General features: G+C 47.3%; 1 protein-coding gene across 1 annotated transcript in view; it reads right to left on the bottom strand.

The window, feature by feature from the left end:
• The window catches only part of GRIP2 (glutamate receptor interacting protein 2), a 108,515-nt gene that overhangs the window by 25,381 nt on the left and 61,873 nt on the right, over positions 1–21,261 (bottom strand). Inside the window, exons 11-14 of the mRNA XM_040358877.1 lie at positions 16,849–17,007; positions 16,394–16,580; positions 8,049–8,194; positions 2,139–2,219 (exon numbers count right to left, since the gene is read on the bottom strand). Of these exons, the coding sequence (XP_040214811.1) occupies positions 2,139–2,219; positions 8,049–8,194; positions 16,394–16,580; positions 16,849–17,007 (573 nt within the window). The remainder of the gene's footprint in view (positions 1–2,138; positions 2,220–8,048; positions 8,195–16,393; positions 16,581–16,848; positions 17,008–21,261) is intronic.

Below are 21,261 nucleotides of genomic sequence, written 5' to 3'. Positions count from 1 at the left end.
TATTAAATTATGGGTATTGGAATTTCCTTTCAAATGTTGCCGTTCGTGAACGTAACGAATACAAATTTATCTGAAGTTACAAAATTATCCTAAAAAAACAAAAATGCTGCATCTAAACAAATGGAACAGAACGAAATAATAATAAATAATATGTTTTTATTATTATTATATCTCATCATTAATTTGTTACGTTCCTTTCATTATTACGGATAAATTCATAGGGGTAGATCCACATAGAAATGGATCGGCGCAGTGTATCAGAGATACGCTACGCCGCCGTTCCTTACCTGTTGTTCTTTCGAATCCTCAAAAATTTTGCGCCGTAAGTTACGGCGGCGTAGTTTATTTCTGGCGGCGGAATTCAAATCGGCGATTAGGGGGCGTGTTTCATCTAAATGAAGCGCGTCCCCGCGCAGAATGAACTGCGCATGCTCCGTTTTGAAATTTCCCGCCCTGGCATTGCACGAAATGACGTCGCAAGGACGTCATTTTTGAAACTTAGACGTGACTTGCGTCCATCCCGATTCACGGACGAGTTGTGCAAAAAAAGAAAAAATTCTAATTTCGACGCGGGAACGACGGCCATACTTAACATGACAAATCTAACTATACGCCGCAAAATACCAGCTTTAACTATACGCCGTAAAAAGCCAACTAGAGACGACGTAAGAGAATGTGACGGCCGCGCGTATGTCCGTGGATCGTCGGAAATAGCTAATTTGCATACCCGACGCGGAAAACGACGCAAACTCCACCCAGCGGACGCCAAAGTATTGCATCTACGATCCAAAGGCGTACGAAGCCGTACGCCTGTCGGATCAAACCCAGATGCCGTCGTATCTTGGTTTGAGGATTCAAACTGAAGATACGACGTGGGAAATTTGAAAGTACGCCGGCGTATCAGTAGATACGCCGGCGTACTTGCTCTGTGGATCTACCCCATAATGTTCACTAATAGCCAAATTTTGAAAGAAAATTCCAATACCTATAATTTAATAGTTAGTAATAGTAAAGTTATTACTAAGTTCGTTATTTCAGAGTTTCGAATTTTCGAGTTTTTTAATAATTGGATTTTCGTTCTTATTTTTGAATTTCCAAATATTCAGAAAAATGCAGAAATTCGAAAAGCTTGAAATTTGGAACTCCAAAAAAAAAAAAAAACGAGAATACAATTATTCAAAAACACGAAAATCTGAAATAACTAATAACTATTACTAACTATTAAATTATAGGTAATGGAATTTTCTTTCAAAATTTGGCTATTAGTGAACGTAATGAATACGAATTTATACGTAATAACGAATGCCGTATCTAAACGAATTGCACGTGTCTAGTTTAGACATTCCCCCCTCCATCGCCAGTATTGGCAGTATTAGATCACATTTATGCCTCGTTTCCACTGAGCGGGTTGGTTCGGGTTGGTTCGGTACGGTACGCTATTCTGAGAGTTTCCATTATGAAAGTGGCCCATACAACCGAACCATACCGCACCATTCTGGGTCCTGCTTCAGATGTGGGGCCATAGAAAATGGTACGGTTCGGTTAGGGCGGAGCTACAATACTGATTGGCGGACACGCTAGGCATTTTTTCTAAACCCTGTATGGCCCCTGACGGTCCGACTTGACGTGGAAACGCTCACCTGAATAGGCCGGGCCATTCTAACCCTTCCAAACTGTACTGACCTGAACCGTTCCTCTCAGTGGAAACGAGGCATTATAGGCCCTTATGAGGGAGAAGTGTCTGAATCCCCGAAAACATGTTGGGTGTTTCCATGTCGAACTGTTATGCAGAAATACGAATATGAAAAGATTTTGAACTAACATTTTTGGTCTTGCTCTCTCAGTGTAATTCTGTCTGGCAGGAGGAATCAAAAGACTGGCCAAGCAGAGTTACAAATCTTTTGGTGAGCAAGACAGATTATATATGCACTCCAAGCGTGCGTCTAGCCCAGTGATGGTGAACCTTGGCACCCCAGATGTTTTGGAACAACATTTCCCGTGATGCTCAACTACACTGCAGAGTGCATCAGCATCATGGGACATGTAGTTCCAAAACATCTGGGGTGCCGAGGTTCACCGTCACTGGTCTAGCCGCTTTGCCTGGAGTTCAGACTTCGGTCCACTGAAGCGTTACTCACAGCTGATTGTGATGCCCAGCTCCACTCCTCTCTTCTTCGGCAGCTTGACGTGAAACGTACCACTGCTCGGAACCACGGACTCTTGGAGGAAGCAAAGAAGGGGGAATTAATGAGGGAAATGTAGGTCAGCCTGCAGTCAGCCATCTGTGCTGAGCGCCTATACATTGTAAGGAGGGGAGGACTGAGCAACAATAAATACACATCAATGCAAACATTATACAAATACATTAAAGAGAAACTCCAGTTGTTCATTTTTAGCCTCGTGAAGCCCCAATTCTCACTTTCTCGAAGATTGGACGTTCTTTAGATGGCCAAGTAGACTCTTCCTTTAGCTTCATCTTTATACTCTATTAGCTGGATTCCAAAAGACGCGCCTAACGTTAGGCAGGCGTAGCGTATCTCATATACGCTACGCCGCCGAAAGTTACTAAGTTACGGCAGCGTAGCGTAAATGTGCCGGCGTAAGCGCACCTAATTCAAATTGTGAAGAGGTTGGCGTGTTTTATGTAAATAAAGCATGACCCCACGTAAATTACATTTTTTTCGAACGGCGCGGACGTATCCCAGTGCGCATGCTCCAAATTACGCCGCAAAGACTCATTGGTTTCGACGTGAACGTAAATTACGCCCAGCCCCATTCACGGACGACTTACGAAAACGACGTAAAAATTAAAAAATTTGACGCGGGAACGACGTCCATACTTAACATTGGCTGGGCCAGCTTTTTGGTGGACTAACTTTACGCCTGAAAATGCCTTACGTAAACGGCGTATCTTTACTGCGATGGGCAAGCGTACGTTCGTGAATAGTATCTCGCCGATTTACGCATTCTAGGCGTAAATCAGCGTACACGCCCCTAGCGACCTGCCTAAATACACAGCCAAGATACGACGGCGCCCGCAGTCGTATCTTAGCTAGATTTAAGTGTATCTCAATTTGAGAATACACTTAAATTTAGGACGGCGCAGATTCAGAGTTACGACGGCGTATCTACTGATACGCTGGCGTAAACCTCTCTGAATCTGGCTATGTATTTATATAATTACTGTATAAACTTTAGGGCCTATATAATGAAAGTACTTAATATGCTTCTCTCTTGTATGTACTTTGATTGTCAAGAAAAAGATTTGTGTCTACCGTATTGAACTATGCCAAGTTTCCGTTGTACTTTTTTGAAACTTCAGTAGAAACTATTGGAAAATAAATCAATTAAAGAAAACGCCCCCTGACACTGCACATAGCCGCGCGTACATCATATAGTATACACATAGTACATTAAAGGGGTCCATGACCCAAAAAAGGTTAAGAACCACCGTTTTATAATAATACATCTAACACAGGGGTGTCCAAACTTTTTTTAATATGGTTTAATACTGTAATTGTCTGATGAAATTATAGTATTGAAAAATAATACATAATTTTAAAACAACATAATAGCAAGGCTGGACTGGGACAAAAATTGGGCCCTGGACTTCATCCAGACCGGCCCACTTTGACAGGTCTCTCCCACAGCGGCCAGACAACTCCCGCACCCCCCCGGCCACCCAAGCCCCCTCTCCCCCTTCACTAGCCACTAGCCGAGTAGAACGGCTGGTACTGGTACTCTTATAGGCAGTACCAGTGGGGAAGCTAGACATTATTTCTCCTGGGGCAAAGAATCAGTTTGGTGCCCCCCCCTTATGGGACAAGATTAGGCAGAAGTGAGAAACTCCCAGGCCGCTGTCACTGAAGCCGGCCCACTGAACCATCGGCCCACCGGGAAACTCCCTGTAGTCCCAATGGCCAGTCCATCCCTGCATAATAGTGCAGTGCTTGTAAAGTTACAGGGAGGGGAAAAAAGTATTTGATCCCCTGCTGATTTTGTACGTTTGCCCACTGACAAAGAAATGATCAGTCTATAAATTTTATTGGTAGGTTTATTCTAACATGTCCCTTAATTTGCACTCCCCACCCCCACCGAAAATTATAATCGTTAAGGATTCCATGTTTAAATTAATCCAAACTTGTATCATTAAATTCAAATAATCATTGTTGAATTAATAGAATATGCGGGCCGACTGGGCATGAACTTCATTTGGTATATTAAACATGTTATATATTAATGTTACATTAAACATGCGCAGACAAATTTTCGTTATTTTCGTTATCGAATCAGAAAGTACCGGATTGAAACGTATCCGAAACGGTGGAAAAAAAATATTCGGACGAAATTCAAATTCAAATAGTTTTCGAATCCTTTTTGAAAGTTTTCAAATTCAAATTTTTTCAAATTCGTTTTCTATTTTGAATAGTTTTCCAATTTCCAAAGAGAATACAATAGACTAGAAAATAAAGGAATAGAATAGAAACAACAATTTCTATTCTATTCTATTCTATTCCTTTATTTTCAATTCTATTTAATTCTCTTTGGAAATTGGAAAACTTTTAGAATTCGAAAACGATTCGAAAAATTTTGAATTCGAAAACTAACAAAACTAATTCCGAAAATAATTAAAACAAATGAACCAAATAATTAATTTAACTAAACTAATTTATGTAAATAACGAATTGAAATGAATCCTAAATGATGAAAAAAAATATAAAATAAATCGGACGAAATTCAAATTCGAATAGTTTTCCAATTTTCAAAGAGAATTGGATAGACTAGAAAATAAAGGAATAGAATAATAATACAAAAAAATATTTTCTATTCTATTTTATTCTCTTTGGAAATTGGAAAACTATTCGATTTCAAAAACTATTTGAAAACTTTTCGAATTCGAAAACTTTTTGAAACAATTTGAAAATGAATAAACAAAACAGTGATTTTTGGTGTGGATTCCACCCCCTTTTGGGTGGAGCTCCGCTTTAAGTTGTCTTGCTATTTCTCACTGTCGCCAGTAGATGTCACTGGTATCACTGATCATAGTATGAGATTTCACAAACACAACTAAGTTATGAATATTTAGATTTCCTTCAGCCAATCCAGTAGGAAGTTCATGCCACTGGTGCTTGCTGGGGGAGGTTATACATATTTGGGACAGGCCACGTGCTTGCTCTCTTCCCTTGGGCTAAGGCCTAATTGGAGGCTTAACGGAGCTCTGCTGTTAGGCCCAATAGCCCCCCCCCCCCCAAGAAAACTCTGCAGGGACCCCCCCCTCGAGGAAAAACTGCAGGGACCCTCGAGGAAAAACTCCAGGGACCCCCCCCCCCCTGAGGAAACTCTGCAGGGACCCCCCCTCGAGGAAACTCTGCAGGGACCCCCCCTTCGAGGAAACTCTGCAGGGACCCCCCCTTCGAGGAAACTCTGCAGGGACCCCCCCTTCGAGGAAACTCTGCAGGGACCCCCCCTTCGAGGAAACTCTGCAGGGACCCCCCCTCGAGGAACCTCTACAGGGACCCCCTCAAGGAAACTTTACAGGGACCCCCCTCGAGGAAATTCTGCAGGGAAACTCTGCAGGGACCCCCCCCTCAAGGAAACTCTGCAGGAGCCCCCTCAAGGAAACTCTGTGGTACCCCCCCATGAAACTCTGGGGGACCCCCCCCCCATGAAACTCTGCAGGACCCCTCCCCCCCCAGGAAACTCTGCAGGACCCCTCTGAGTGAATCTAACATTAGCATACCCAAGAAGTAAGAACCCCACCGATAACATTTGTGGGTAGGCTTTCCACTTTCGCCTTGAAGGTGGATATCCTCCCCCCCCCCCCCCCCCCCAAGTTGCCTTTTTAAGACATAAAATGTCATCAATGCTTGTAAAAAAAAAAAAAAAAAAAAAAAATCCTGTGCAGAACGAGTGTTAGCGCCGGCCTCTGAAAGCAAATCTCATCTGCCAGTCAAGCAGGACAGCAGGATCACTAAAGAAGGAGGATTTCTGACAGCTGCAAGAAAACAGCCGTCAAGTGATAACTTGAAATTGTTGCAAGAGACGACTACGCCGGAAGCAAAATGGTACATTATAAAAGGACGCGTCAGCTGTGCGGAGGGAGAAGATTTGGCTGGTTGCTGTGACAAAAAGAAGCGCCATCATTACTTTAAAATGGCAACATGATCAGAGATGTTGGAGATTTAAGAAGGCCCGTCAGAGCATGCTGGGACTTGTAGTGCCAATAGAGAGCAGAAGATTGCCATTTTGCTCTCACAATCTAGAATGAAATGTTCTTCCTCTGGGAATATGTGGAGTGCGATTCCTACGTTTTCCGGGGGCAATACGACATGATCTGCAGAAATACACCAGCAGCCAATGTGTACACACAAACCCACGCTCAGTCTGTTGTGGTTGTCATAAACATTCATCTTCTCTGGCTCCGTTCACATTAATGAGATGAAGTGTGATTCTCAACTCATCTGCATTTAAAGGAAACCCGCACTGATAGACATACACTTTGGCCCGGATTCACACACATCGGCGCATATTTATGCCGGCGTAGCGTATCGAATATACGCTACGCTGACGTAGCGCAGAGAGGCAAGCACCGAATTCACAAAGCACTTGCCTCCCAAACTGCGCTGGGTTCCCTCGGCGCAAGCCGTCGTAGGTGGAAGTGGGCGTGAGCCATGCTAATGAGGCGTGACCCCATGCAAATGATGGGCCGAGTGACATACAAGTACTTAAATCGAACGGCGCATGCACCGTCCCGTGGACGTATCCCAGTGCGCATGCTCAGAATCACGTCGAAAACAACTGCCTAAGATACGCCGAATCACTGCCTACGGCGTGAACGTAACCTACGCCTAGTCAGATTCACGTACGACGTAAACAACGTAAAATACGACGGCTCTGTTCCCTGGTCCATACCTTTGCATGAGTTGCGCCTCCTATATGGGGAATAACTTTACGCCGGACGTACGACTTACGCAAACCGCGTATATTATGCGCCAGGCGCAACTACGTTCGTGAATCGGCGTATCTCCCTCATTTGCATATGTGCATAGAAAATAAATGGGAGCGGCAAATGCGCCCGGCGTAAATATGCGCCCACGATAAGACGACGTAGGCAAGTTACGTCGGTCGTAGGAAGCCTATTTTCAGGCGTATCTAGTTTTGTGGGCACGGCGCACAGATACAACGGCGCATATTTGCACTTACGTCGGTGCAAGTGCTTTGTGAATCCGGGCCTATATAGACAAAGTAAAGCTGGACATACAAATCAGCTAGATACGCGAATTCACGAACGTACGCCCGTTTACGTTAGGCTTTTCCCGGCGTATAGTTGCCCCTGCTATATGGTGGCGCAAGTGCGGCGTACCAATGTTAAGTATGGCCGTCGTTCCCGCGTCGAAATTTGAAAAAGTTGCGTAAGTCGTCTGTGAATGGGGCTGGACGTCATTTACGTTCACGGCGAAAACAAATGACGTCCTTGCGGCGTACTTTGGAGCAATGCACACTGGGAAATTTCCTTTTGGGAAAAACGTCAATCACGTCGGGTCAAGCCTGTTTTACATAACACACGCCCACCTCTTCACAATTTAAATTAGGCGGGCTTACGCCGGCCTATTTACGCTACCGCAACTTTTTTTTGAGAATACGGCACTTGCCTGTAAAAGTTGCGGAGGCGTAACGTAAATAGGATACGTTACGCCCGCACAAAGTTACGCGATTCTACGTGAATCTAGCCTACGTGAATAAAATAAAAACAACAATATATAACCGAATCTCTTTGTAAAATATGAAAGATTATGTTACGCCAAGTAAATAAAAAAAAAATTGTTTACTTCCGCCCTAGACCAGAAGTGACCTCATGACGTCACCCCGGTCCTCCTAGGCCATAGAGGTGATCAGAGACGATCTGGTCTCTGGTATCCTCTGTGACTAGCTGGCCGCACCCTGAAGATGATAGAGAAGAGCCTAGAAGAGAGATTACGGCTGAGGCGTTCTGATTTTTTTAGAAGGCGCGGTTTGCTGAATGTAGACTATAAGAGATTCTAACTCACCTGCAACATCGTATTCAATCTCCAGCACAACTTTATTGGACAATGCTGCGTCTCGAAGGAGCTGATTGGCCTCTTCCAGCGTCCCATCTTCAGTTAGGATCCCATTGATGGAGAGTAACCGATCGCCAACCTGCAGGAGCCCACACCTGGGGAGACAAGGTTCAAGGGTTAGAACTTAATATTCTGCTACATTGCTAACTTAAAAGGGTAACTCCACTTGTGGGGGAAAAAAGCAAATAAAAAAAATATATACCTATAGATTTACTATACAAGTCATATTGTAATTTAATGTTATTTTTGGTTAAATAATCCCAAAGGGAAATCACATCTACAGGGATGCAGACCCTGCAAATACAGCAGTTGATCGATAATTATAAAAATCACTCACATTCGTGTTTCACAGACAAACAGCTACCATATTTATCGGCGTATAACACACTTTTTCACCCTGAAAATCAGGTGAAAATCGTGTGCGCATGTTATACGGCGATCGTTCTGACTGCCTCGGAGGGGACGGCACGAGTGCTGACAGATTACATCCAGTGATTACATTCAGTGAGAATCTCCTGTTTACTCAGTGGCCTCTGTAATAGGAAGTCCCGTCTCCTGGGCTGGCATTGGACGACTGTTCTGCCTATCATAGGAGGCGGGACTTTGTTTACTCGGTGGCCTCTTTAATACAAAAGATTCTCCTGTATGTAATCTGTGAGGCTGCAGATGGTCATCGATCAGGCTCCGTTCATGGCAACGACGAGGCTGCGATCATGGCAACGACGAGGCTGCGTTCATGGCAACGACGAGGCTGCGTTCATGGCCACGACGAGGCTGCGTTCATGGCAACGACGAGGCTGCGATCATGGCAACGACGACGCTGCGATCATGTCAACGACGAGGCTGCGTTCATGGCAACGACGAGGCTGCGTTCATGGCAACGACGAGGCTGCGATCATGGCAAAAAAAAAACTACGAGGCTGCGATCATGGCAACGACGAGGCTGCGTTCATGGCAACGACGAGGCTGCGTTCATGGCAACGACGAGGCTGCGTTCATGGCAACGACGAGGCTGCGTTCATGGCAACGACGAGGCTGCGTTCATGGCAACGACGAGGCTGCGTTCATGGCAACGACGAGGCTGCGTTCATGGTAACGACGAGGCTGCGTTCATGGCAACGACGAGGCTGCGTTCATGGCAACGACGAGGCTGCGTTCATGGCAACGACGAGGCTGCGTTCATGGCAACGACGAGGCTGCGTTCATGGCAACGACGAGGCTGCGATCATGGCAACGACGAGGCTGCGATCACGGCAACGACGAGGCTGCGATCACGGCAACGACGAGGCTGCGTTCACGGCAACGACGAGGCTGCGATCACTACAACGACGAGGCTGCGATCACGGCAACGACGAGGCTGCGTTCACGGCAACGACGAGGGTGCGATCACAGCCACGACGAGGGTGCGATCACGGCCACGACGAGGCTGCGTTCACGGCAACGACGAGGCTGCGTTCACGGCAACGACGAGGCTGCGATCACGGCAACGACGAGGCTGCGATCACGGCAACGACGAGGCTGCGATCACGGCAACGACGAGGCTGTGATCATGTCAACGACGAGGAAAACAAATTCGGAAAAAAACCAATTGCACATGTCTTGTACACAATTCTTTCAGTTGCATGGAACAGAAAACCAGCAACAATTCACCAGCTTGCCACAAGGTGGCACTGCAGCTCCTCTAATGATCAACGACCGATTGACTAAAATTGTGCGGCATTTTCATTTTGCTGTGAACCAATAAGGACAAGATTTTTTTTTCACGGGTGCTGCCATAAAAAGGTGCAGGTTCCAGGGCTTCATTACCTAGTAGGGAGGTTCATAACCCTTGTCAATTATTTATTTTTTTGCCATCTTTGTTTCATTGGGGAGACTTTCCTTCCTGTCCCAAAGTTAAACAGGAAGTGAGAGGAAATCCCTCCAAAGTTAGAGACTTCCTGGTTGTCACCAATACGAGCGGAAGATCCGTCCCCTCACATCCTGTTGTGGTAACATCTCAAAATATGGGATTTTCTTTCACTTTCTTTCTCAGAGATAACAGTCATCAGGACAAATAGAGAGGGCGGGGTTCCCTAATGGAGGCGCAAACAGCAATAAACACCGGACAGGGGTGTCCAATCCCTCTCCACTCTACCTTTAGTTGTACTTCAATAGGTAGATTCAGGTACATTGGTGTAATGTTACGGCGCCGGCGGCGTAGCTTAGCGTGTTTAGGCTACGCCGCCGTAAATTAGCTAGGCTAGTAATGATTCTCAATATACTTGCCTGCTAATATACGGTGGCGTAGCCCTAAGCGAGCGGGCGTAAGGGCGCCGAATTCAAATGACTTGGAGGGGGGCGTGTTTCATGGTAATGAGGCTTGATCTCACGTTTTTGACGTTTTTTTTTCACTGAGAATGCGGCGGGCGACTACATTTCACAGTGTGCATTGCGGTTACGTACGCCGCACGGGCCTATTGATTTTGACGTGGACATAGACGTAAATCCCGATTCGCGGACGACTTACGCAAACGACGTTAAAAATTCGAACCTTGCAGCTGCCATACTTTAACATACTCCTAATGACTTACGGAAACGGCGTAAATCGACTGCGGCGGCCGGGCATACGTACGTCATTTACATAATCTACGCCGACCGCAATGGAAGCGTCACCTAGCGGCCATCCGAAAAATTGCAATCTAAGATAGGACGGCGCAAGCCGTCGTATCTTAGATATGTTTAAGCGTATCTCTGTTTGAGCATACGCTTAAACATAGGTCGGCGCAGATTCTGAGTTAGGTCGGCTTATCTACTGATAAGTCGGCCTAACTCTACCTGAATCTACCTAGAAGTCACTGTTAAAGTGGTATTAACCCCCAAAAGCAAACATTTATAAATATTGCAGATTATCAATTCTTAGATGTGACGGCTGCATTTGTTTTCGTTATTAACCACTTAAAGTGGATGTAAACCCCAATTTTTTTTTTTTTTTTGATGTCACAATGTAGAGAATAAGATTTCCCATCATCTGTGCCCAGTCTTGCCACACAGAGTTAATCCAGCGCTGAGCAATCCTCTTTTTATTGTTCCGTGAAATAAAACGGACTTCCAGATAAAGACCAAAGCCCTTGCTTGAGCGACAGGTTATTTACATATCTCGTGCACTAGCTTGCAGACATGCACAACTTCTTGTCTATGTATTTCACAATATAAAAAAAATTGGGAGTCGGCGCTATACGGCGCCTGCGCAGTCAGCTCTACACGGCTCCTAGTCGGTGCGCAGGCGCCGTATAGCGCCGCATAGAGCCGACTCGCAGTTCGGCTACTTTCGGAAACTCGTGGCGCGCCCTTATCCGCCGGGGGGGGGGGGGAGTTTTTTCTCAAGACGTCAATCATCTGGGCGAAGTCCCACATGACACTGCGCCTCTGCATAAGAACGCCTACTCCCGCGGGAGTGAGCACCCCGGAAAATAGCAATAATACGGTATGTACAGCAAAAAACAAACCAAACAAACAGCATACTGTACATGTTGGAAGTATGCAGAATGTAATGTTACCGTATTTATCGGCGTATACCGCGCACTATTTTGCCCTGAAAATCAGGGCAAAATCGTGGGTGCGCGATATACGCCGATACCCGCCACGAGTTTGAATACTGCGCCGGCATATACCGAGCGCAGTACACTCGTGAATCTTCGGGGCAGTCTCGGCGCCTCTCGCACTGACGTCCTGTACGTACAGGACGTCAGCGCGACAGTTGCCGAGCCTGCCCGAAGATTCACGAGTGTACTGCGCTCGGTATATATGCCGGCGCAGTAATCAAACTCGTGGCGGGAAGGACGCCGCAGAAGGACGCCAGACCCGCCGAAGAGGACACCGGACCCGCCGCAGAAGGACGCCGGACCCGCCGAAGAGGACACCCGAAGCCGCAGAAGGACGCCGGACCCGACGAGGCCGCCGATGGACGCCGCGCAAGACACCAAAACTGTAAGTACAAAAAACTTTTTTTCCACAGGATTGGGGGCCACTTTAGGGGTGCGCGGTATACGCGGGAGCGCGTTATACCGCGATAAATACGTTATTATACATGTTTTTAGGGTGAACCTCCGCTTTAAGGAAGAGCAGTAAGACAGAAAAAGCTCCCATTATAACGAGGGTCACCCTCTGCAGGGCCCCCAACGGCTGCTGGCCCCACGGCCCAGCCATGACCCAATCCCCCGAGACGACGGAGAGAACAGTCTATGTAATTTAGTTCTCTGAAAGAGATTCGATCGGACGCGCCGCGCGCTTTGTATCCGGGCCACAGACAATGCAGAGAGGCACAGTCCCTTCCCGGGTGTCAATGCGGAAGGCTAATTAAAATCTGCAGTCAATTAGCTGTGAGCGTGGAGCTCATGGATAGACCGAGTGTCCTTGTGCCAGGGCAGAGCGTGTCCCTGCAAGCCTGGTTACCTCTCATTTCACGCACGCTGCACCAGATATGTCATCCTGACAAAGTCTGAGCTTTTCTGGACTCGCCGCTGTTCCGCCCCGAGCGCCTCGCACTCACGTCTCCCCGAGCCCGGCTCTAGTGCAGAAGCTGCAGATTCGAACTCCCAGCATACTCTGCACAAAGCAGATTAGCGTCAGCAGATTATTTGCAGACCGCAACGGTTTATTACCACAGCGTTCAAATCAAAGAACAGAAGACAATACAATCCTCCAAGTTTTACATATCGCCTCCCCCACTGCTTTTATATTCCCTGCATTAGAGCGGCACGATTCTGGCTGAAATGAGAGAATCGCGATTCTTCTGCTTAGAATAAAGATCACGATTCTCGCGGTGTAACATCATCTTTTACATTATACCCAAAAATTGGGCTAACTTTGCTGTTTAGTTTTTTTATTTTTTATTCATTAAAGTGTATATTTTAACAAAAATTTGCATTTGAAAAACCGTTGCGCAAATACAGTGTGATATAAAATATTACAACAACCACCATTTTATTCTCTAGTCTAGGGTCTCTACTTGGGTGTTCCAAGTAATTTTTTTTGCAGAAAATAATGATTTTTTACTTGTAAGCAACAAATGTCAGCAGGGCTGGACTGGGACAGAAATGTGGCCCTGGACTTCATCCAGACTGGCCCACTTTGACAGGTCTCTCCCATGGCGGCCGGACAACTCCCGCACCCCGCCGGACACCCAAGCCCCCTCTCCCCCTTCACTAGCCCTTCTACTTTATTAGAATAGAACGGCTGGTGCTGGTACTCTTATAGGCAGTACCAGTGGGGAAGCTAGACATTATTTCACCCGGGGCAAAGAATCGGTTCTGTGCCCCCCCCTTATGGGACAAGATTAGGCAGAAGTGAGAAACTCTCAGGCCATAGCTGTCGAGTCAGCTGTCTATCCCCTCCCCCATGCTCCTCTGTCGTCCCCCCTGCTCCTCTGGTCCTCCCCCTGCTTCTTTGATCCCCCCAGGTGAGCGCTGCGGGGAGGGAGAGACAGAGGAGCAGAGGGGGGCGGCAGTCCGCTGTCACTGAAGCCGGCCCACTGGGAAACTCCCTGTAGTCCCAATGGCCATCCCATCCCTAAATGTCAGAAAGGGTTTGGTCTTTAAATGGTTAAACTTCCTTCATCTACACGCCGGAGTTCTTTCCATTGATAAAAGAATGAAAAGATACTTTGTTTCCACTTATTAAAACTTGGCAAACTGCCTGGATTTTGTTTATCCAGCTGTGAGAACTCTCTGCACTTATTAAAAAGATCGTGACATGCTGTTTTGAAGATCGGAAAGGGAAAAATAATGGAATTTCGATTCTTCACAATTAATCGTGCAGCTCTACCCTGCATTCATTTTCTAATAAATTGCAATGTAAATACATTGGCCCAGATCCACGTAGCGTGGCGCATTTGTAAGTCCGGCATAGTATGTATCTCAGATACACTACGCCGCCGTAACTTACAGCGTATTTCCCGTATCCACAAAGAATTTGTGCCGTAAGTTACGGCGGCGTAATGTAAATGTGTCGCGTAAGGGCACGCAATTCAAATCACTAAGTTGTGGGCATGTTTTATGCCAATACGTCTTGACCCCACGTAAATTAATTTTTTTTTTGAACGGCGCATGCGCCGTCCGTGGGGGTATCCCAGTGCGCATGCTCCAAATTAACCCGCAACAAGCCAATGCTTTCGACGTGAACGTAATTCTACGCATAGCCCTATTCGCGAACGTTTTACGCAAACAACGGAAAATTAGACGCTGGCCCAACGTCCATACTTAACATTGGCTACGCCTCATATAGCAGGGGTAACTTTACGCCGGAAAAAGCCTTACGGAAACGACGTAAAAAAGTGCGCCGGCCGGACGTACGTTTGTGGATTGGCGTATCTAGCTAATTTGCATACTCGACGCGGAAATCGACGGAAGCGCCACCTAGCGGCCAGCGTAAATATGCACCTTAGATCCGGCGGCGTACTAAGACGTACGCCAGTCGGATCTAGCCCAGCTTCAGGCGTATCTTGTTTTGTGGATACAAAACAAAGATACGCCGGAGCAACCTAGAAGTTACGCGGCGTATCAATAGATACTCCAGCGTAACTGCTTCGTGGATCTGGCCCTTAAAGTTTTTCTATGTGGTCACATGACAAGCTCCGGGCCAATCTGTGCGTCTGTGGAGGGGCGACAACGCTTCTGAATCCCAAGAACCGTGGTGTCATCCGTAGCACTAAAGTGCTGTCGGCCGGGAGAGGAGTTCAGGCCCACCAGCCACAGGGGAAAGGAGATAGAGCCGCAGATTACAGTCATGTGGCTGCATAGGAAAACTTTAAAGAGAAAGTAATTACATTGCGATTTATTAAAAAATGTATGTAGGGAGGGAACAACTTACAACCGCATATTGTGCAAATATAAAAAACAATTCCACGCCCCAAAAAAATGTATATATATATAAATATATATATATATATATATATATATATATATATATATATAATTAAACAATAATTTGGGTGCCCATGTAAGGGGTCCCAAACCGCATTGTAGCTTTACCACTACAGTATGGGCAGAATCACGTATATATACTCGATTCTGCTTTTCCGGGTAAGGCGCCAGATCTCTGTGAATGTAGGGTGTGGCTGTGTGGGTGGAGCCTCACATAGATGCACCAATTTCAAATGTGACAGCAGCAGCGAAGCCCCTCCCACCAGGGCCGGTGCTACCACTAGGCAACCGCCTAGGGCGCCTGGCCACTGGTGTTCCCAGTCTCTTCTCTCAGCAAAAAGCAACTAAGTCTCAGCATCAGTAGGCAGCCCCCGCTTCGTTCGCACATAGTGTCAGAAGCGCAGTGGCAGCGAAGGACTGCGTCTTTGTCCCGATTCCCGAATACATGGAAGCAAGCAAACATCCATTGACGGGTGCTGGTGAGGCTGCATTTGATGGGCGCTGGTGAGGCTGCATTCAGGGCTGCCATCAGGGGGGTTCAGGCATTACACCTGTAAGGGTCTGACCCCCCCCCCCCACCTTTAGCAACTCGCAGCAGGGGTCCGCCCCCCCGTTTTTTTTCCGTCTGACTTTAGAAACTCGCAGCAGGAGAGAGAAGACTTGACTTTGTTTTGTTCGCCAAGCACCAACCCCCAGCCCCCCCCCCCCGTCCCCCTTATCTCGCGGCAGGAGAGAGAAGAGAAGAGATGACACTTTCGTTTACCACAACCCCCCGGTTCTCTGCTCCAGGGGGGCCCTGCGTAAGGGGCCCCAAAATTTGTAAAGGCTGCCTTGGCTGCATTTGATGGGCGCTGGTGAGGCTGCAATGACGGGCGCTGGTGAGGCTGCATTTGATGGGCGCTGGTGAGGCTGCATTTGATGGGCGCTGGTGAGGCTGCATTTGATGGGCGCTGGTGAGGCTGCATTTGATGGGCGCTGGTGAGGCTGCATTTGATGGGCGCTGGTGAGGCTGCATTTGATGGGCGCTGGTGAGGCTGCAATGACGGGCGCTGGTGAGGCTGCATTTGATGGGCGCTGGTGAGGCTGCATTTGATGGGCGCTGGTGAGGCTGCATTTGATGGGTGCTGGTGAGGCTGCATTGATGGGCGCTGGTGAGGCTGCATTTGATGGGCGCTTTATTAAAATGGAGGGTTATACATGGGCAGGGCAAAGGGGTGGAGTCAAGGGGGTGCGAAAAAATGAGGTTTCGCCTAGTGTCAAAAATCCTTGCACCAGCCCTGCCTCCCACTGTCACAGGAGGTGAGGGGGCATTGCGGAACATGTTACACCCCAAATACAGACGTGACATGCAATATGTTAAAAAGGGTGAACTTATCAACGAAGCGAAGATCTCACCTCTCGGCTGGGCTGTCCGGCTCAATGAATCTGATTAGCGGGGGAGATGACAGCGTCTCAGTCGCAAATATTCCTCCCTGCAGTTGAATCCCAAATCCATTTAAGGGGTCACCCCGAAGGATTATCTCTGTGGTTTCCGTGTGTATGATCTGACCGCCAGGACCCACCGTACTAGAAGAAAGAGACACTGGGGGGGGGAAGGTACAGAGGACAGGCATCACAAGAAGGCATCGTTAGGCGTGAAGTAAAATATTGAGCAGCTATTGGTAATCTAGCCATAGAGAAACTACAACTTATTTTTTTAATAATCAGATAAAAAAAAATTAAAATAAAAAATCTCCTCCTCCCATGTACTGATAAACAAATCTATAGTCAGACAACGAGCATAAAAAAATAATAATAAAAAAGTCATAGACAGTGCAAGGACATGAAAAAGAAAAAATAAATCCGTTTACAGGAACTCTTGTGGTCCTTTCTCCGCTGCCGTCTTCTAGTCATCGTCGTCCTCGGACTCATCTGGTGCGCAGTACGGGGGAGGGTGTTGGAATTTTGGCTGCTGCTAAACCCAGGAGTGCCTGCCGATGACGAGGAGGAGAAATTGGTGGCAACCAAAGCTGCGGAGGATAGAAAAGTATGAAAACAAATGTCAATTAAAGGGCCAGTTCATACAGAACAAGCGGTATATATGAACAGGCCCGGGCACATTTGTAAACAATGAACGAAAATAAAAAACTTTCCCTACATTTTCTTCTAGATCTCAATAAAGGGGTTGTAAAGGTAAAAGTTTTTCCACCTTAATGCATCCTATGCATTAAGGTGAAAAAACATCCGACGGTAACGCCCCCCCCCCCCGAACCCCCGTTTTACTTACCTCACCCCTCGAAAGTCCCGCGCACGTACCCGTGATCCTCTTCGGTTCCCAGCCTGGCCGTTGATTCGCTAGGCTGGACAGATTGATAGCAGCGCAGCCATTTAAATATATATTTTTTATATATATATTTATTTCTTTTTTTTATTATTATATATTAAAGGGCCCAGCCAGAGGTCCCCAGGGCCCCGGATGGCTACCCCCCCTTTTTATATATCTTTTTCTTTATTTCTTATTTTTTTGCAAAGGCCCCCCCCCCCCCCCCGCTTCTCAATTTCAGGCGGCAGCACCCCCCCCCCTCCCCCTATTCGATTTAGGGGGCAATTACTTTTTCACATAGGGCCAGGCAGGTTTGGACAGCTTTTTTCCACCTTAAAGTGGAGGTCCACCTAATTTTTTTTTCTAAAGTCAGCAGCTACAAATACTGCAGCTGCTGACTTTTAAAAAAAGGACACTTGGCTGTCCTGGGCGCCTGCGATGTCGGCACCCGAAGCCGATCTATCGCTCGGCTCTCATATGCTGCCACCGCCGCCATCTTCGGTAAGCCTTGCGGCTTCACTTCCTGGTTCCCTAATGTACGATCCCACTAGTCGCTGCTGTCTTCTGGGGCCTGTGTGTCTCCCAAAAGACAGCAGGGGGGGCGGAGAAGGCGCCGGAAGTGGCGTAGATACCCACGTGTGGCTCTGGTATCTATGCCTGGAAGTGGGAGCAAATTACCTGTATTAGATTACATGTATCCTCCCCCCTGAAAGGTGCCAAATGTGACACCGGAGAGAGGGGGAGGGTTCCGAAAATCGGAAGTTCCATTTTTGGGTGGAACTCCGCTTTAATAAACAAGATCACCGCTTAAAAACTGCATTTTGTATTTACTTGGCTTATCTTTTTTTATTATCAGACATATTTTAATATTACACAAAGTGTGACAAATCAGGAAGGGGGCAAATACTTTTTCACAGCACTGTATATACAAGGGGCGTGTGATCATGTGTTAATGACACAGGAGGAACATTTATTGTACATTCCTTTTAAAGCACAAACCCTTTAATTAGCCCGCAGTGCCTGGCAGGGTAAACGCCGCTCCTTGTGCCCCGGCCAGCTGTAAAGGGCTCCTTATTGTGCCGGCTTTGGTTAGATAATACAGTAACGTCTAATTAGTAACTGGCATCTGCCTGGCATTGTGCACTCCCGCTTGCGGACAGCCATTTATCCATCATAGTAGAAGCGCTCGGCCTGGCGGCATCTTCCATTCCTGCGGTGTCGGCAGATGGTAGTGTTAAGCTCCACTACGCCGGGGGGTGGGGGGGGGGGGTTTTGGGTGCAGCTAGGCAATGCCAATTCCAGGGACAAACGTCCCGCTTCATTATGATGGGGCATTACTCAGAGATCCCGGACTGTGATCAGATATATATAGAATGGGGCAGCTTCTTATGAGGGGCATATTTGTAAAGCAGTGACATTCACCAAGTTTCACTGGAGCAGCTACAAATACTGCAGCTGCCGACCTTTTTAAATAAGGACACTTACCTGTCCTGGGTTCCCTGTGATCAGGGCCGTCTTAATAGCATCATGGGCCCTTGGGCAAAGAAATGACTGGGGCCCCTAGAATTATACAGTGGCAGGTAAACGGACATCAAGATAGATAGGAGACAGAACTGCCTCCCCTGTGTATCTTTTACTCTCAGTGCCACTCAGGTGCCACAATTTCGGGGCAGCATGGGCTCAAGGACCAGCTGCTTTGGGGAAAGTGCAGGGGCCCACCATGCAGTTGGGGCCCCTGGCAGTGGCCAGGTGTGCCCTCTTCATTAAGACAGCCCTGCCAATCGATCCCTCGGGTGCTGCCGCTGGCATCTTCGGTGAGGGGAAACAGGAAGTGAAGCCTCGCGGCTTCACTTCCTGGTTCCCTACTGTGCATGCATGAGTCGCGCTGCACGATCCCACTGGTCCCTGCTGTCTTCTGGAGCCTGTGCGTCTCCCAGAAGACAGCGGGGGGGATGGAGAAGGCGCAGGAAGTGGTGTAGATACCCGCGGGTGGCTCGGGGTATCTATGCCAGGAAAGTGGGAACAAAATACCTGTATTACACAGGTATCTGCTCCCTCCTCCCTCTAAAAGGTGCCAAATGTGAACCGGAGGGGGGGGAGGGTTCCGAAAAGCAGAAGTTCAATTTTTGGGTGGAAGCTGCTTTAACGGCTTCCCTCCCAACACCCTATGACAGCATCGACCTGAGTGGCAATATCTGAATGATGGTGCACCCACAGGCATCATTCAGATATGTTCTTTTAGAGCCGGCGATTCCTTGCACCATAAGAACAATCATAGCGGCTGTTCAGCTGCTTGATCGTTCTTACAGGCGGCGGGAGGGGATGCCCTTCTCCTGACTCGCTCCTACGATCGGCGAACCAGAGAAGGAACCGATCGGAGCCGGATGATGACCACAGCGTTTCTGGTGGCCAGACAGTCCCCCAAAGTCTCTATGATCGTGCGCGATGTTATGACGTCACGCACAGCCTCTGCATTTGAAAATTGCCGCCTCCACGGCTGTGGAAGCCAGGATCGTTTTTTTGTTTTTTATTTTAGGCTTCCCAGCCTAAAGGTGAGATTGGGGACTTATTGGCCCCAGATCTTCACTGTAAGGAGGACCGGTCACACACTATTCCTATTACAAGGGATGTTTACATTCCTTGTAACAAGACTAATAGTGATCAAAAATTGTTTTATTTTTAAAAAGAAGGCATCAAGTCAAATTAACAATAAAAATTAAATAAATTTAAAGCGCCCCTGTCCCTGTGTGCTCGCTCGCAGAAGCGAACGCATACGTATGTTGCGCCCACATATGTAAACGACGGTCAACCCACACATGTGAGGTGTTGCCGTGAATTTTAGAGCGAGAGCAATAATTCTAGTCTTTGGCTGCATTCACACTATAGCGTACTGAATCGCTGCGTTTTGTCCCGCGAATTGCGGCGGGACAAAACGCCGCGATTGTGAATGCAGCCTGTGACACCCTCTATGGAGATGCTTCCCATCTCCTAGCCGAACGCCGAAAGATGCCTGGAAAAAAAGGTCCGGGACCTTTTTTCAGACGGCAGGCGTCCCGCGTTCGGCGTGGAGATGTGAACCATCTCCATAGAGGGCAATGCTAAAGCATCCCTCTGGCGTGTCGTGGCGGCAGCGGCGTTCACACTACAGGTGTATATACGCCTAGGTGTGAACGGGGCCTAAGGCCTCCTCTAACTCGAAAAATGTAACCTGTAAAAAAATGTAAAGTGTTTTTTTTTATTCTTTGTGTAAATTTGTTTATACTTAGCGAACACATTTTTCAGGGTCTCTTTATTGGACTTTTAGGGGTAGATTCACGTAGATCCGCGTATCTTCTCCCTCTGTCAGGACTGGGGCTGCTTTGACATGAAGTGAGGCAGAGCGCCCCCTTTGTCTGGTCAGCAGCGTGTAGATAAAACAGAGAGCTGGCTGTGTGTGGATTTTTCTCCCTCACCCTTCTTTTGTCAGCATGAGAGAGATTAATAGAGATTAATAGCAGGGCAGTGGGGTGGTGGGGAGATTAATAAAGCAGCGGCAGGACGAAACGGGGTGAGTTGCAGGCAAATAGTGAGCAGTAATAATGTGCAGTAACCTCTAGCAGCAATGGGGTGAGCAATAATGATATGTAGCAACCAATGGGTGAGCGGTAACGATGTGCAGTAACCTATAGCAACCATGGGTGATTGGTAATGATGCGCAGTAACCTCTAGCAACCAATGGGTGATTGGTAATGATGCGCAGTAACCTCTAGCAACCAATGGGGTGAGCGTAATGATGTGCAGTAACCTCTAGCAACCAATGGGTGAGTAGTATTGTCGTTCAGTAACCTCTAGAAACCAATCTGAGTGGTAAAGGATTTGCAGTAACGTCTAGCAACCAATTAGTGAGCCGGGACCAATTCTTTATGTGCACATTATTAAAGTTTTTGGAGATAAAGCCAGCCATAGATGGTTCGGATCTCGA

The sequence above is a fragment of the Rana temporaria genome, chromosome 7, assembly GCF_905171775.1.
Source record: "Rana temporaria chromosome 7, aRanTem1.1, whole genome shotgun sequence".
Classification (NCBI taxonomy): Eukaryota; Metazoa; Chordata; class Amphibia; order Anura; family Ranidae; genus Rana; species Rana temporaria.
The sequence above is the reverse complement of the archived record's forward strand: the minus strand, read 5'-3'. Positions and strand labels throughout refer to the sequence as shown.